Source organism: Haliaeetus leucocephalus, unplaced genomic scaffold (genome assembly GCF_000737465.1).
Source record: "Haliaeetus leucocephalus isolate CR32 unplaced genomic scaffold, Haliaeetus_leucocephalus-4.0 Scaffold328, whole genome shotgun sequence".
NCBI classification, from domain to species: domain Eukaryota; kingdom Metazoa; phylum Chordata; class Aves; order Accipitriformes; family Accipitridae; genus Haliaeetus; species Haliaeetus leucocephalus.
In genome coordinates, this window is record NW_010972764.1 from 3,854,956 (window position 1) to 3,872,007 (window position 17,052).

The 17,052-nt window shown below is 40.4% G+C and overlaps 1 protein-coding gene across 1 annotated transcript in view; it reads left to right on the top strand.

Moving 5' to 3' along the window:
- TRIO (trio Rho guanine nucleotide exchange factor) overlaps window positions 1-17,052 on the top strand; it is a 255,876-nt gene that overhangs the window by 227,314 nt on the left and 11,510 nt on the right. The window contains exons 38-49 of the mRNA XM_010571449.1: window positions 1,656-1,804; window positions 2,551-2,617; window positions 4,048-4,151; window positions 4,788-4,857; window positions 6,950-7,039; window positions 7,664-7,756; window positions 8,401-8,451; window positions 8,672-8,749; window positions 9,600-9,791; window positions 10,693-10,870; window positions 11,719-12,488; window positions 16,687-16,934. Of these exons, the coding sequence (XP_010569751.1) occupies window positions 1,656-1,804; window positions 2,551-2,617; window positions 4,048-4,151; window positions 4,788-4,857; window positions 6,950-7,039; window positions 7,664-7,756; window positions 8,401-8,451; window positions 8,672-8,749; window positions 9,600-9,791; window positions 10,693-10,870; window positions 11,719-12,488; window positions 16,687-16,934 (2,090 nt within the window). The remainder of the gene's footprint in view (window positions 1-1,655; window positions 1,805-2,550; window positions 2,618-4,047; window positions 4,152-4,787; window positions 4,858-6,949; window positions 7,040-7,663; window positions 7,757-8,400; window positions 8,452-8,671; window positions 8,750-9,599; window positions 9,792-10,692; window positions 10,871-11,718; window positions 12,489-16,686; window positions 16,935-17,052) is intronic.

Sequence of the window (17,052 nt, forward strand, 5' to 3'; positions counted from 1 at the left end):
GTAAGTAAAAGAGTAAAATGACTGTTTTGCATGTTAGTGCCTCCTTTCTTGCTTTTTAGTGTTTGCTAACAAATTAAGTAGGAGGAATTTGTTTCAGCTTTTGTAAGTTTTTGTGTTTTAAAATTTCTGTGTTTCTGAAGATGCTCATTGACAAAGAAGAGGGTATATGGATAATTCCAGGGAAGCCCTTCTTTGTATTCAAAACCCAGCTTGACCCAGTCCTGGAAACACTGCTCTAGCTTGACCCTGTTTGAGGGGAGATTGGACTATATGGTCTCAAGAGGTGTCTCAGCAATTCTGTGATTCCCTCAAAACCTTTAAGTCTGGCTTTTGCAGTATAGACACTGCTGGGCTTAGTAGAAGTGTTGCTGTGAAAACTAGAGAATCACAGCATGGCAGCCCCATGTTACCAGAGGTTGATTTTTCCCATGTTTGTTCTAAATTTAAGCAGCTTTGAATTCTAGAATGAGAAATGTTAATTTCTATTTTATATTTCTTCATTCAGAAAGACTTACACTTCACTGAATGTTATTGCATGAAAGAATTACTGCACTCTGTTAGATTATTAACCTTGCTTTTTATTTCTTTTGCACTAGAAGTGTGACTAGGAAGTAATCTATGGGAAAATTCAATACAGGCTTTTGTAAATGGAAATTTTGATAGTCAGTGTGTCTTTCAGGCAGCCTAGCAGTGCATATAACTTCATGATCCATGGATATAGTCCCTGGTGGAGATGTTCTCATTTTACAATTTTAGCCAAGGGTCAGCTTCCCTGGGTTTTTGGGCCAGTCGTATCATTATCGGGTTTTTACTTTTTGTAGGGAAAGAAAAAAGATTACAGCTGAACCCCACCCTGGTGAAGTAAATGTGTCTTGCATTAAAGGCTGTATCACATGCAAGGAAAATGTGATATGTAACTGTAGCTTGATCCAAGATTATGGACTTGAATTAAAGAAGTCCAATAAATATTTCATAGAAGCTTGTTCATGTTATTTCTCCATCTTTTATACAAACAGAAGCCTGTGGAGCCCCATGCAAGGGAGATGGTATATCTGGCAGAAGAGACAGGGACTCTTTCCTAGGATCCAAACTGTCATGAAGCTCAAAAGCAACATTGACAGTGTAGAAGTCATTATTTTCTTCAATAAGTCAGTACTTTGGTTAGTTAATACGATAAACAAAGTGTCTGACAAAGAATGCCACTTCTGTTGTGTTAAAAAATGTAACACCCAAAAAATCTCTTTTAAAGATGTCCTATTTATTGTTGAAAGTAACTTGCATATGCCAGAACTGAAGTATGACAAATATAATTTGATCCCTGACAATAAGCAAACATCTGTATAGCTTCCACTATAGAAGTACTTACATCCTGAGCAGCATAGTCTGACTTTTAGCCCTTGCTGCTCAAACCAACTGATTTCCTTTCCTGAGAAGAAGAGACTGACATATCTCAAATGTGCTTCTTTAAGGTCAGGTTCTCTGTCCTGGAAAGCCAAGGTTTTGGCTGCTTTCCTGGAAGCTTGAGACTTCCTTTGCCAAGATACAATACAATAATTGATCTCCCATAGGTTCCCATGTACAGCTGCATGTAAATGTGTCTTGTGAATAAAGGGGAAAGAAATCATTGTTGCTGTCTGTCTCGAACACCTTCTCAGGCCCTGGAGGACCGTCCAAGTTCCTTGTTGGTAGATCAAGGTGACAGCAGCAGTCCATCCTTCAACCCTTCAGACAACTCCCTTCTCTCTTCCTCATCACCCATAGATGAGATGGAAGAAAGGAAATCCAGCTCCTTAAAAAGACGACAGTAAGACCATATTTTCACTCCATTTTTTACAGTGTTTTGAAGAGAGAAATGAAGTGTTTAAAAAAATGTCCATTTTGAACTGGCAGCAGAAGCTGTTAGTCTGAAAGGGGGAGGACGTGTCTTAGGTGGCAAGCATGTAGTCACATTATGCAAAGAAAAATTTTTTTCTCAAACATTAGAGACAGTTTCAATTTCCTGTGATTTTTAATTTTAGTCATACCTGTGTTTGACTTCTGTCACATGTCAGTCTGTTATTCAGGAAGACGCTGATCTTTAAATGTTCAGAGGGCTCTTAGGTTTCAAAAAACTGGTCATTCCTCTTCTGTTCCACCGCACTCTGAAGTTCTTTATGTAGTAGTAAAATGTTACCATGGTAGAACAAAAACATGCCTGGTTTCAAAACTACTTAAATCTGTGGATAGAAATAGCAGTTTGTATACTTAAGAGTCTCCAGACCAGAGACATAATAGCATTTTATTTTAAACACTAGTTAAATGTTTAATTTTAATGACACATGTAAGAAAACATCTGACTTTAGATAAACAGAAGCAAGCCTGCTCCAGTTCCAAAGTCAAAGCAGCATCTTGTTTAGGAAGAATGTGCATTAATTTACATTAATTATGCAACTCCACTTATCAAACATATGTGACTGCAAATGTGTAAAAAGTTGTATGCCATTAATCCTCTTTAAGAATCGGTTTCATTTTTTAATGAAATATGTGTTCACCATTTTCTTTCCATTGTAGCTATGTCTTACAGGAATTAGTGGAGACAGAGCGAGATTATGTACGAGATCTGGGCTATGTAGTTGAGGTATGATGTTTTTTCATTCTCTTGATTTTTTTTTATTTTTTTTTTTTAAATATGGTACTGACCAGCTGTGTAGCTTGAACCTCACAATTTTTTTCAAAACAAAACACAGGAAGAAACTGAAAATGTGAATGTTTGCGTCCTGAGTTTTCCCTCCTGCAGGCTTTTAACATATTAGAAAAATTGCATCAAATCTTACCGCCTTCTTTCTTTCTGTTACTGTGTGCCACCTTACTGTTCTTGTGAGGAGTGTAGCTCTGTCATTTTTTAAGATCACTACCTCTGGCCTAATGGTATCTGAGACTAGTTGGTTTTATTTAGCACAACTAAATTTAAAAAAGCATTGTCGCTCAGCGTATAGAGCAACTATCCTGGATTTGGAAGACTTGCTTCCTCTCCGTCTGCTAGGCTTCTCTTAGACTTCCTAGTTTCCTCTTCTGCAAAATGAGGTAACATCATGCATCTCCCTTCGGTCTTCAGCTGCCAACAAAATGCATTTGGAAGAGTAGAGAGAATGAGCGTGACAGTGAATTTCTGCCTAACAAGGGTCAATTCTTAAACTCTGTTTTAAAGGGAGGGAGGGAAATAAAGATTGGCATTGTGGTGGCCTTTTTACAGTGTTTAAAGGGTGCATTGGAAGGCTATGAACAGGTAATTCCTGGTGAAAACACTAGACATCAAAACATAAACTTTGCAAACTAAAACCACACCTAATTAGAAATAGAAGTATTAGGGAAAAACAGAAGGAATAGAGTTGTGTGAATATTACAAAATTTAAAAACACTCCCAGCTCTAACTATGCGATAGAATTGCACAGTGAGACAACTATCTGTACACCAAAAAAAGAGAAGATGGGAGTATGAGAAAATGTAAAAGGAACTTTACTGCAGCCAGAATGCTTGCTAGTAGAATTGATGTTCAGGTTTTTTGGCATTCGGTTTGCTCATACCGCAAGTAGTAGTCCATGCGGCGCAGTCCCATGTGCTTTCTTCCTCAGCGCACGTTGGTGTAGGGTTAGTGTGGATGGCTGAAATAAGAAACGCCGAGCAAACAAGCGCAGAAGCAGGTTCAGCGGCACTGACGTGTGCTTGGTAACAGCCCTACCTGGCAAAGCATTGCAGCTGCTTCAGACAATAAAGGGCTGTAGAAGTTTCCTCTACGCTTTGAGTCTGTTCACGCAGGCTAAATTAGCTAGAGTGAGTTCATCTTTCTAGCACTGGGCACTGTCGTGTAGGCAACCTCAAGCCAATTTGTGATATTTTGTGTCTACGCTCTATTTATGCTATGTTAGGCAGCAGTTTTTTGGTTTGGTTTTGTGTCCCAAGCAAGCTGTTATGGGCAATTTGGACAGCTTCTGGGAAAAGGGGGTTTAAAAAAGAACTCACTTTTTTTAAGTTAAAACGTTCACAGTGCATTTTCTTGGACTCTTGCAGGGTTATATGGCACTTATGAAGGAAGATGGCGTACCTGATGACATGAAAGGCAAAGACAAGATTGTATTTGGAAACATTCACCAGATTTACGACTGGCACAGAGAGTACGTATTAACTTGAAAAGCATATGCTGAACAATTCTACCTAAAAAATACCAGACTGACTTTAAGAAATTATTTTTTTTCCTCAAATATTCAGATACAAGGTGAATACAGTTGGTCTTGTGCTTTGAGTTGTAGATACTGTAGATTCAGCTTAAAAATGTTGGTATGAAGATATGCTTTAAACAAGGATGCTTATATATAGCAAGTGCTTCAACTGAGAATCTGTAGAATGGATAGTATTATGTACAGAAGTTTGTATGTCATTTGAGGCTTTGTTTTCAAAAATGTTTTCTCTAAGAATTCAGTCTAAAGAATTTGTTAGGGGTTAGCATGGCAGTATGAGCACCTCAGGCATTCAGACTAGGAAGGAGAAAAGTTTCCATTGGTATATGAAATTAAAGAATTTTCTTGAGGAACACCAGTACTTTTTCATATTGGCATGGATTCAGTGTGTCCTTTTGGAGATCTATATTAAAATATTACACTGTTAACAGTGTCATTTTGGACATACAGTAGTATCCAAAGCTGCTGATAGGGGACACAAAGTGGACCTTGCCGTAAGACCATTTTGCCTTGCAATTACCTGTTGCTGTAGTGTGTGCTATCAGAAAAGGTACTTATTCTGTTTATGTTCAGCTTCTTTTTAGGAGAGTTGGAGAAGTGCCTTGAAGATCCAGAAAAGCTGGGATCTCTGTTTGTCAAGCATGTAAGTGCAAACATCTTCGTTGGCAAACCCCTATTGCTGCTACTGACCAACATGTTTGATTATTAAGGATTTATCTATGGTACAACATGGTTAAGAAAGTGTTGTAAAATATTAATCACTGTAAGAGGTGGAGAGATAGCTTATAAGAGCTTATAAATAGACTAAATGCTCTAGTTTTTGTCCCCAATATCTTCCTGTGGAGAGGAAATATGAATGAGGGTCCCATTTCTCAATTCAGCTCCAGTTCTGTGCAAGGCAATCGTCATTTCATATGACACCTGCCTTCTAATCCCAGATATCCATGCAGTACCATGGAACAGAGGAAACAAAAATAGGAAAGAAGCTCATTCTTCTTTCCAGTTTCAGCGCATTCTGTATCCTTTCCCCTTCTGAGAATCACAGTAGCGGATGAGAATCCTTCCTCTTCACTTGAGGAAGGAATTAAGAGTGCCAGAAATTCAAGATGTTTCATTTTAGTCCAACACAGTACCCTTTATAGCTTTATACAAGTCCCTGGTTTTCCACTCTTCACTTGTTTATTAAAAGGAATGACCATGTGATACGTGTGGATATTATAATACTTCGGAAAGAAATCGGATAAACTAGTTATTTGGAAACTAGGTATCAAAATTCAGGACACATCAGACATGCCACTAATCAATCATTTTGGTGTCTCTTTGTGTAGAAATACAATTTAATATCTGTTTGAGATGACATCTCAAGGTACTCCAAATCACACAAGATAGCAGAAGGGAAACTTGCCTGCTAAACATGATCGTTTGCACAAGTGTGCAAAGACTGAAGACAGACTGGATTAAAGCAGATTTAATGGGTTTCAGATTTTCCCTGTGGTCTGTGTTTGAAGTCAATACCAGGGTAGCAAAAGAGCACAGAACCAAACTTTAATGGAACAGCAACACTGGAAGCCAGAACTAATTCCTGGACTAATGAGGAGGAATGAGCTGTTTCATTTCTGAGGGATTATTGTTTTTTTTTAAAAAAAAAAAAAAAGGCATGGGGAGAGGGAAGAGTTCTGGCACTGGTAAAATGGGAAACCTGGAGGAAGTAACTCTCCCTGTTTCTGATTGCTGTTTTACTTTCTCCCGGTGTATTTGTGACTGAGTTGTCTTTGAAAGGCACCCTTACCGCTCCAGACGGAAAGGCAAGCTGTGATGCTCTTACAACATCCTCTAGCAAAACCCTGACTATCAGCTAGAACATGACGATTCAGTTCCAGCTCTTAATCATGTTCTGTGTCCTTTTCAATCTCCATCTTATTCTTCCTTTTTTGCTTTCCATTTGTCTTCACTGGTCAGTACTCCATAAGTCTCTGAGCAGCAAAGCCTCTAATGGCAGACTGATCCTAGCAAAACGATAAGAAGGATTTTGGAGTAGGTAATAGACACATATGGTATGTCTGTGTTTCTTAACCAGCAAGGACAGTAATCAAGAACGAATCTTAAAGGCTGAAGTTGTGCTCTCTCTCTTTTTTCTTTGTTGCCTTGGTGTTTAAAGCACATGCGCAAAATACAGAGTCAGAGTTTAAAAAATACTAGCACCACCATTTCCAGGCTACATCACCTATGTCCCCACTCAAACTGCAATAGGACAGCTAACACTAAAGAGAAGACTTCAGAGGTTTCTCCTAACTACTCTGTACAGCTAAACAGGAGGAGGTCATTATTCTAATATACCAGAATAATAATCAGATTATTAAAATTAAATAAACAAGAATGACATTTCAAAGGCTCCATCCATTGCTCCTGCTAAAAGAAAAAGATTACTATTTTCATAGTTAATTTTGTTGTGGGACGGGCTGAGCTATCAGCTCTAAACACCTGTTATTCGGGAGTATTTATAACTGTGGCAATTTTTTGACTTGTGTTGCCTTTCTTAAATCATCGTGATATTCCCAAATAAATGTGTTTTCAGATCTGTAATTTCTGCATATGTAGCTGCTTCTTTTCCTCCAAAGGACCTTTTTAAGTTCATGCGTTGGAACAGCTGTACTTCTTAAAATACTACTCCATTTCAATCTGGCATGTTTTTTTTCTTGGTGATGATGTATCATTCTCTATCTTTGTTCCTCTAGGAGAGAAGGTTGCACATGTACATAGTTTACTGCCAAAACAAACCAAAGTCTGAGCACATTGTCTCAGAATACATTGATACATTTTTTGAGGTAAGTTCCTGAGAGAGGATATACGCAAGGTGAAGGGTGTGTACAAATCATAATCGTTATCAGATCTGTTGAACAAAACAAAACGAAACAAAAAAAAGGCAGCACATATCATTGTTACTGTTTTAAATGATAATTTCTTGCCATTTCTGTTCTGATTTCTGAAGTCTGATACAGGCTGCTAGAGATGCATTAATCTCTAGGGGAAGAAAACTAAAGTTTAGGTATAAGATATTAATTTATCAGTAGAGTCTCATCCTCACTAGCCCTAGCCCAGGCAGTTAACAGTGCTTTTTATATGAAGTGGCAATTTTGGATGAGCAAAGATAACTGTCAAAAATAGTCTATATACAGCCTGTGATTGAAAAATTACGTTTCACTATATAATCTTCTCAAAAAAAAGATAGGGAAGATGCGCAGAGAGGGGAATACTTTGGAAACAAAGCTGATACAGATCAGGGGAAGGACTCCAGCTTTTGCTAACTGAAGATTAGATTCTGCTCTGACTTCTGCCAATATCTGCTCTGATAGTCATTAATAGTGATATATCTTGATGTGTTTCTAACTCAACAAAACAAAGTTGTTTCTAACTGAATGAACAAAAAAATGTTTGTTTTACAACCTCAGGATCTAAAGCAACGCCTGGGCCACAGACTTCAGCTCACAGATTTGCTAATAAAACCTGTGCAGAGAATTATGAAATACCAGCTGTTACTAAAGGTGAAGTGATGTTGAGATGAATGATGTAATATATGTGTTAACGGATATGTTTTCTTTTTTAAATATTGCTGATGCTTTTCCACCCTCCTCCCAAACAGAACCCAGATTTGTAAGCAGTGTCATATGATTGTTTTCTGAGCATATTCAGATAGTTATAAAAATTGCAGTAAAGAAAAAATTGGGCAGAATTTTCCTTTTTCGTTTAACAGTTAAAGACCAAATGAACTCAAGTCAGTGACATGGAAATGTTTAGAATTTGTACCAATGTCATATGAAAGGGAGAGGGATCTCCCAACTGTTTTCAGATGTAAATGTGATACGAGTTTTTGGGACTCATCCCAACTTTCCCAATCTATACCTGCAATCATTTTAATATCACATAAAAGTTTACTGAAGAGCAACCCTGTGTATCACAGAGGTCATTGCCTTAATACATGTTCTTTTATGAGCTAAATCAAAATAGTGGATAAATCTTAAAAAACAAGAAGGGGAAAGCACCCAACAAGAAGCTTTAAAAAGAAAATTTTTCTATGTGTCTTCTGCAGTCTGTCATTCTCTGACAGAGGATAGCAAGTTCAGATTTTCTAAGATTTCTCTGCTGATTAAAGAGAATAGAGCTCATATTGTTTTTTTTCCTTTTTCAGGACTTCCTCAAATATTCTAAAAAAGCTAATCTTGACACAACAGAACTAGAGGTACTTGAGACATTTTCTTTTAGTGATTTGAATGCTCTTTACTCTGAACCTCTCTTGTTTTGACACAGTCACTTTCCTTTTCTGATCTTCTTGAGAATGTGATTAGAAGTGTTTACTTTTCACATTTCTGTTCTAAAGCAACTATAGCAAGTGAAACAAAATTTTATGCTGCTAAGTCATTTGGAAAATAAAGCTTTGACTTTTTATTTGTCTTGAACAGAGAGCTGTAGAGGTCATGTGTATAGTACCAAAACGGTGTAATGACATGATGAATGTTGGCCGCCTGCAAGGATTTGATGTAAGTTGGCTGCAGTTTTGCTTAGAGTTTTTGTCAGGTTCTCTAGAAATTAACCATTAATGTCATGGGGAGAAATGAGGTAGGGTGCTCCCTCACTATGATTAGCTGGTGCAAAAAGCAGTAAATGAAAAATCAAGTCTTAGCCCTGCCAAAGACTTTTTCCTGGGAAACTTTACCCATTGTGTCAGTCACGCTAGGTAAGTCCTTCTGCAAAATCTAGGAAGCTCTGGTGTTATTGCAGTTCCCTTATTGACTAATGACTTGCAAAATAGTGAAGTAATCAGTTATCAGCAGGTAAGCAGGTCTGGCTTCAGTAGTGTAGAAGAAGGAGAAGTTGCTGTGGTCAGTAAAGTACCCGAGGCAACTGTAGCCCTTGTTTTGTGAAGTCTAGAAGGGACAGAAATTGGCTGTTGAAGCAGTATGCATCAGCCAGACGCTAGTCACATGTTCTTCTTGTAAAGCCCTTTCTGCTCTCCAATGCAGGTATGAACTTGAATTCTTCCCCTTTCGGCACCCTGGAAGACTTGGGAAGAATATACGAGTTACTGTGGAAGTTACTGAGAATAGAGAGATGAAAGCCTTAGTGTTAAAAGCCTTAAACTGCAGTATGAATTGAAAAGGGTTGAGTGGATTTTGGTTGGTTTTTTTTTCTTGATGATGTTTGTTTTTTGAGAAAGGCTACAAGAATGTCTTGTGCATAGGAGGATCAATGAGTACATAATGGTCAGTGACACGCAGAAATTGGGAAATATACAAAGCTATTTTGGCGTGAACATCTACTCAGAAAGGTTGATTGGGAAAAGAAATGAAGAACTGCACTAAATGCATTTCCACTTGCCTCTGTGTTTAGGGTAAAATCGTAGCCCAGGGCAAGCTCCTGCTCCAGGACACGTTCTTGGTTACAGACCAGGACACGGGACTTCTGCCACGCTGCAAGGAGAGACGGGTCTTCCTGTTTGAGCAGATTGTCATTTTCAGTGAGCTGCTAGATAAAAAGAAAGGTTTCTCCATGCCCGGATTCTTGTTTAAAAACAGCATCAAGGTAACTGTTGCGTGTGAGCCTTTGCGTCCCCTGCACAAACTCTGCTAAGGTAACAGTTTCTGATTCAGTGTGGAGTCACTAGTGACATCTAGATGTGCAACCATAAAGCGCAGTGAGGTGTCAGTCATTTCCTGAAATTACCTCCTACTGAATTTGTGCTCGCTCTGATAAACGGAAATCTTTGGATCTCTGACGCTTCCCACGTGAAGCTTACCAAAACAGGTGTTCTTGTGCAAAGCCGGACAAGCATTCACAAAGAGTTTGGTCTTCAGCTCTGTGCTGTGGGTACACCACATTGCAAAGTCATTGCAAATAAGGATGATAACTCTATATGTATCCCTTCTTTTGAGTTTCAGCTGCAGTCAGTCCAAATGTGTAGGTAACATTTGTAAGTAGTGCCACCTTCTTAGACATGTCGGCTCTTCCTCAAACACAAAGGGTTTACCTCCACTTCAAGCTTTCCCTGGGAAAAAACTGATGGTATTAGGGCCACCAGCCCTCCCTGTGACGCGTTTTGGGTGGACCCGGCTTCCCTTAACTCACCTCGGTGCTCTGCCTGCCAGCTGAGCGTCCTGTTTAGTGCTGGCTGGACAGACGACCTGTGGTAGAGCTCCATAGCAGGCTCAGCATTTTGAATAACACAAAGGGAGAGTTGAGGGACAATGGAGAACATTGGGCCACACTGACCAGCTGGAGATTGTTCAGGCACAGTGTGTCAGTAAGTGGTACAGTAATCCTTAGTTTACTGTAATCCTTCATTTCACGGTATTATTTTCCTGAAGGAAGGAATGGTCATCATTTGAAGATCTGACTCTGAGCTCCTAAGCAAGAGATTTTAGAGGTATGTTTCTCATAAAATACGTGAAGTAAATTCTCTTTTTTTTTTTTTTTTTTCATGAAGGTGAGTTGCCTTTCCCTGGAGGAAAATGTGGACAGCGATCCATGTAAATTTGCACTAACATCAAGAACGGGCGATGTCACGGAGACCTTTATTTTGCATTCTGCCAGTCCAGGAGTCCGCCAGTTATGGATCCACGAAATTAACCAAATTTTGGAAAACCAGCGCAACTTTTTAAATGGTAAATTATTTCCTCTCACTGAAAGTTCATAATTGAACGACTTCTCTCTCATCTGTTGTTTCTTGGCTTTGAGACGTTTTGCAAGTTTCCTTTTTCCTGAGCTAATACAGAACAGTTGGGGGATATGTGCCACATTTCTGCTTCAGAACAGATGCTAGCATTTATTGTAAGAGCGGTAGTCTGAATTTACATGGTGTTCTCTTGGTGAAATTTTCCAAATGTTTTGTAGGAGTGAATCAAGATTGGCACCATCCGTTGAGGTGGAGAGTTTGTGTACCCCTTTTAAGCAAATGCAAGCCTTTAAAGGCTAAACCGAAGTGGAATTTTGAGCATCTATCCAGAATATGTTTTGCTTGTGTTATTTTGGTGGCCGTTGCTGTCACATCTTACTGTGGCAACAGCATTCAGATTCTGCAGGAGAAACGTAGAAGGCGGTAGTGTCTGCTGTGACACTAGAAGGTTCCTGCTATATTTTTGCGTCCATCGGTTGTTGCCCCAGTGTAGATTTTTTTTTAAGAGAGTTGTAATGGGTGGAACAACAAGCTGAGAGTTCAGAGTAATACCTGTTTTTTCGCAGCTTGCCCGCTGACTGACAATGTGATCCTAGAGGAAAACATTTCTCCCTGGTTTGATTGTTCATCTTTAACAGAGGTACATATAGCGGGTCATGAAGGTGTGATATAGAAAAGTGACTTGAGGTCTACGTCATGACCAGCATCGCTAAGGGAATTTATCTTATTTGAACAGCACTCCCCTTTTGCCAGCAAACATGTCTTTTTTTTAAACTGTTCCTGTTCCCTTTCCTGCCCTCCCTTCCCTGATCGCTTCCCCTCCCGCTCCCATTGCAGCCTTGACGTCCCCAATCGAGTACCAGAGGAACCACAGCAGCAGTGGAGGCGGCAGCGGGAGCAGCAGCGGTAACAGCAGCGGCCCCAGCAGCTGTAGCGGCATCCCCAGCTCCAGCCGTAGCCGGCCGTCCCGGATCCCCCAGCCTGTCAGACACCATTCCCCAGTCCTGGTCTCCTCTGCAGCCTCGGCCCAAGCAGAGGCAGACAAGATGTCAGGTATGTCCATTCACAATCTCTCCCTGCCACACTACAACTCCTCCTTAGAAACTGGCCCCAGCCAGCCAGACAGGCACCCTCCCAATGCAGAACCGGACGGTCCTCAGAGAGAAGCTGAGCAGATTCCCAAGATGAAAGTTATCGAAAGTCCCAGGAAGACAGCGGGAAACGTTTCTGGCTCAGCTGACGGAGCCCAGAAGGACTCACGCGGAAGCTCGGAGGACGGTCGATCGAGAAACAGCGTAGGATCGCTGACGCTCGGGAAGCCGAGGCCGGGAGCCATCTCGCCAATGAACTCTCCTCTCTCCACGACTTTCCCTTCTCCTTTTGGCAAAGAAACCTTTCCACCCAGCAGCCCCCTGCAGAAGGGCTCCTTTTGGAGCTCCATCCCAGCATCCCCCGCCAGCCGCCCTGGCTCCTTCACTTTCCCTGGGGACAGTGACTCCCTCCAGCGGCAGGTCCACCGCCACTCTTCACACAGCAAGGACACAGACCGCATGAGCACATGCTCCTCGACCAGCGAGCAGTCAGTTCACTCCACCCAGAGTAATGGGGTAAGAGCGGAGCACCTCTGTCCTGCGAGCTCTTCTAAAACCTTCCCATGCTCCCTTTCTGTGCGTTACCATCACTCTCCGTACTAACTTCTGGCTCTCCGGTGCTGTACTGCTCTGAAATAATCAACTGTTCGGATATCTTCTGCACATTAAAAAAACAAAACTGTCTACCTCTCTGTGTATGTATACATACAACGACGGGTATGTATACAGACGCAAAAGCAACTGCTAACACTAGATGCAATTTCTGCCTCTGCTGAAAACATAGATCATTAGGCTGATACGTACTAACTTGCTCTCCTTGCTTTTTTCGTCTCTAATTTGAAGGCACATAATTAACATGCTGAAGCGTGGCAGCCAGAGCACCTTGGGGTATGCATTGCGGCCAGCACTTAAATCTGACTTCGAGATTTTGGCAGATTGCCTTGGGGCTTTTTTCCCTTTCACGCACAAATCCGCCACCATTGTCCTGTTGAGGTTTAACTTCGTGGAGACATCTACAGTACGTTCCCTGGGCTGCTTGATTTTTATTTTTTATTAATTTATTTCCCCTCCCCCTCTCCTTTCAGCCTTAGTTGATGTACAACATTCTCTTTTTTAATCCCGTGTCTGATCAAGGAAGCTTCCTGCAGTCCACTCAAAATAGGCCGACAAAACCTAGCTAAAATAATCCTCCTTCTGCTACAACCAAAACAAATAGCGGCTCCACTTGGCTTTTCTGCTTTGTAAGAAGAACTGGTTTAGGGCATCTGGAGATTCAACCCGTTAGTATGCACTTGGTGTGTTTGTGCGGAAAGCTGGGGTATCAGCAGAATCCAGATTCGCTGTAATAACGTCCACCAGGAAAATGCAACACAGCAATCACAGGGGCATGTGCAAATATAAAGCAAAAATTTCCAGGCACTTGCCATGGATGTGGTAGGCAGGCTACGGTGCCTTTCTTTTTAAACTGGCATTTGATCTTTCTCTCACTAAGTGTTGTGTTCACGAATGTTTGTTTTTCCATTCTCTCACAAATAGTATGCAATACCAATTTTGCAAATCACCTAACTTGCCGGACCCTTTTTAAATGCATGCATTTCTTTATAGAACTGTTTAACACACAGAGCTTTCTTGACTTCTTAGTTCTTACACTTACTTTTATAATAGCTTCAGAAGAAAAAATTATGCTTTGCATGTATTGTATTTTTATCCTGATCCTCCTTCAGATTTTCATTTGGTTTAGCTCTGTCTTGTGTTTATCTTCAGTCTAGCAAAATGTGATGATAATATAGTATCTGGGATAATTTGAGTATTTTGCAATTACTGTGTGGTATGTGAATCAAGATGGTGGTACTTTTTATATGCAGAGAAGACATGCATAGTATTAATTGATGTCATTCCATTAAAAAAAGAGAGAGGGAGAGACGGGATGGCACTGATTTTTCAAAACATTTGAATTTTGATACTGTCTCAGCAAAGACACACACCACTGCTTGTTTTTATCTTACTGTAAAACGTAATATCTGAATGCATGCCTTCTGCTTCACAACTATGTTTCTTTTAGTTTAGTAATTAAGATGGGTCATAATTCTTCATTTATAACCTCTTTTCTAGACCATACTTTAGCAGGGTTTCACACCACATTCAATAGCTAGAGAAAATGGGTTGTGAAGTTTTATTTTGATTTAACCGTTTGTGTGTGTGTATTTACATGCACATATGGTTAAGGTTGGTTACTTAAGAAAAAGTGACTTCTAAGAAGAAGAAACAGGAATTGGTTTTGCTAGTAGTTCAGAAATATGGGAGGAATTTTTTATATTTTGGTTGTAAATCCTTCTCTAATCCCATAATTGAGGTCAGTGATGACCAGCAGAACTTGCAGTAGAAAAACATTGACTGTGCAAGAACACTTACTTCCTTGCAAGGCAAAAGAAAAGGATGTCTTTCTGTAGTGAGAATAAATTCTGATATAAACATATTCACAAGAAAGTTTGTCACTTAGTAGTTACCAGACACTTGTTTATTCAACAGATTTATCTGTCCTTGTTGAAAATAAATATTCAGAGTTTAGTATGATCCTTCAAGACTGAACTATTAAAAAGAAATGTTATGTTACAGGAAGGTCAGTCCTGCAGTGATACAAATTCTGCTGCACAATGAGAAACAGTATTTTCAGGAATGGAGGGGGGGGGCAAAGTTTGGGGCTTAGGTTGGTTTTACAACTTCAGCCTTCCCTTCATCTCCCCCTATAAGTCTAACAGAAGGAGTTAACAAAAGCAGCTTTCTCTGAATAGAGTTGGTTTTCACGTAGCTAAAAGAATCTAGCAAGCTGTAATCTTAATGACTGAAAATGAGACTGGGCTTATGGTTCTACTATTCCCAGTTTGCCTGAATCATGGGAAGGGCTTGCTAATACAAAAGACCGTGCAGACAGTCCTCTCAGCCAGACAAAATGAGTTCTCCCACTGGAAATACAGCATCTGGAGTTAACATAAATATCCTTTAGTAGAAGTACAATCCAGGATGAGATCTTTCTCTCGGTAGAAGCATTTGCTTCATCATCCTAATAGGGGAAAAAAGACAGAATGGACTTGAATCACCCAGTTGAATAAAATAGTCCAGCTAGAATAAAACGTACAGGCTCGCTGGAAACCCAAGCATCAATGTGCTGAACATGCTACGAATGAGTAATCTGAGGCTGTTCCTTTCCAAATGCCTTGGCTTCTCAGCCAAAGCACTCGTGGGGAAGCACAGGCACCGAGATGGGGAGTCACTTGTTCATGGCGATTAGCAGATTGGAAGAGAACGTGGTTTTCAGGGCTCGTGGTGTACCATGCTGTCCTCTGAGCCCTGCTGCATCTCCTCAACACTAAGGGGAGAAATATTTGACGGTTTTGAAAAAAAAGCTGACCCTGTTTTTATCGTGTGCGCCAAGGTTTCCGCTCACTGCTAGCACATACCTGGTGCTAACGTGTGGTTATGCTGTATAAGCAATAGTAGTCTCCAGCTACAACGAGGTACTGATTTCCTTCTTCAACTCAGTTACTACTAAGCACTAGTGAGCCCTCTCTGATAGTGACCTGAAACGGTCTGAAGTAAGAACAGAGACAAAAGGCAGGCACATACACATACACGCCTCATGCCCCACCATTAATAGGCCATCCACTTTGGGTTTAACTTGTTTCAAGAAGGAAATCACTTCTTTCAGGGAACAGGTTGCATAGTCTGATAATCAATATCACACTTCCATTTATTAAACCTCATATGAGAAATGCATGCAAATGGACAAAATGCATCTTGCTTCTAAAAAATAATAATTACCAGTGAATTCATGGCCAGGAGAAGGCTTTTTGTTCTGAAATGTAGTCTGATTTTTAATGTATACCTGATCAGCCATAATTAGCTTTCTGCAAATGCTCGATGGGGAAACAAACAACAGTCATGAACACTAGCTGAAAATGTATGATAAACAGCTAACAACACTCAGCTAATCAGTTAAAAGTGAGATTTCCAGCTTTATTCTGATAGTCCAGTGGGCCTATTTTGCCCAAGAAATGAATAATTTCTTATTTCAGTAATGTACCTCATCCTGTGCATTTAAAGGACTAAACCTGATCACACAGATTCAACCAGGGACAAGCCTTGGGGTTTTGAGACACACTATCAAAAGCCTATTTTGTTCTTTTGTACCTTGTCGTGTTTTGTGTGCAGAAGGCTGGTGTCTGAGACCTGACAGATAGTGCTAAGAAAGACTCTATGAATTTTTCGTTGTTGGAATTCCCAGTGTTTATGAGGTGATGATTATGATTTTGAAACTGCACCTATAAGACCATGAAAAACTGTCCTACGTGCTGTACTGTAGCTTTGTTGCCTGATAAAGATGGGAGGTTCGGTGCCTGAGCTTGAAAGGAAGACCAGTTGAGATCTGTGTATAAACTGACTCTTAGTTAAAGGAAGTAATCTTGAGTAAAAGTAGCGGGAATAAACTTCTGCAGCAGCTGTACGTGAAGGTATTCAAAGGTCAAACTAATTTGCACAAGATAAATAGACACAGGCGGCTTTCAAGGAGAAATCGTAGCTCTCTTCTTTGACTGCAGATTAAGTTATGTGGATTATGCAGGTAACGTAGCAGGCCAAGAACAGCCTGTCTTCTTCATGAACTTTAAACTTGATTCTTCCCCCCCCCCCTCTTTCTGCTCCCAATTGACACTTGCAGAGTGAAAGTAGCAGCAGTAGCAATATCTCCACCATGCTGGTGACACACGATTACACGGCAGTGAAGGAGGATGAGATAAATGTCTACCAAGGAGAGGTCGTGCAGATTCTAGCCAGCAACCAACAGAACATGTTTTTGGTGTTCAGAGCCGCCACTGATCAGTGCCCCGCAGCCGAGGGCTGGATTCCCGGCTATGTCTTGGGGCATACCAGTGCAGTCATCATCGACAACCCTGATGGAACCATCAAGTGAGTGCCTGTGTGTGTGGAAGGGGAGGAGGAAGAAAAACTTCCAATTTAGACAAGGCTTTGAACCTTATAAACCAAAAGTTGACGTGATCTTTGAGAAATAAATGAACATCAAGCA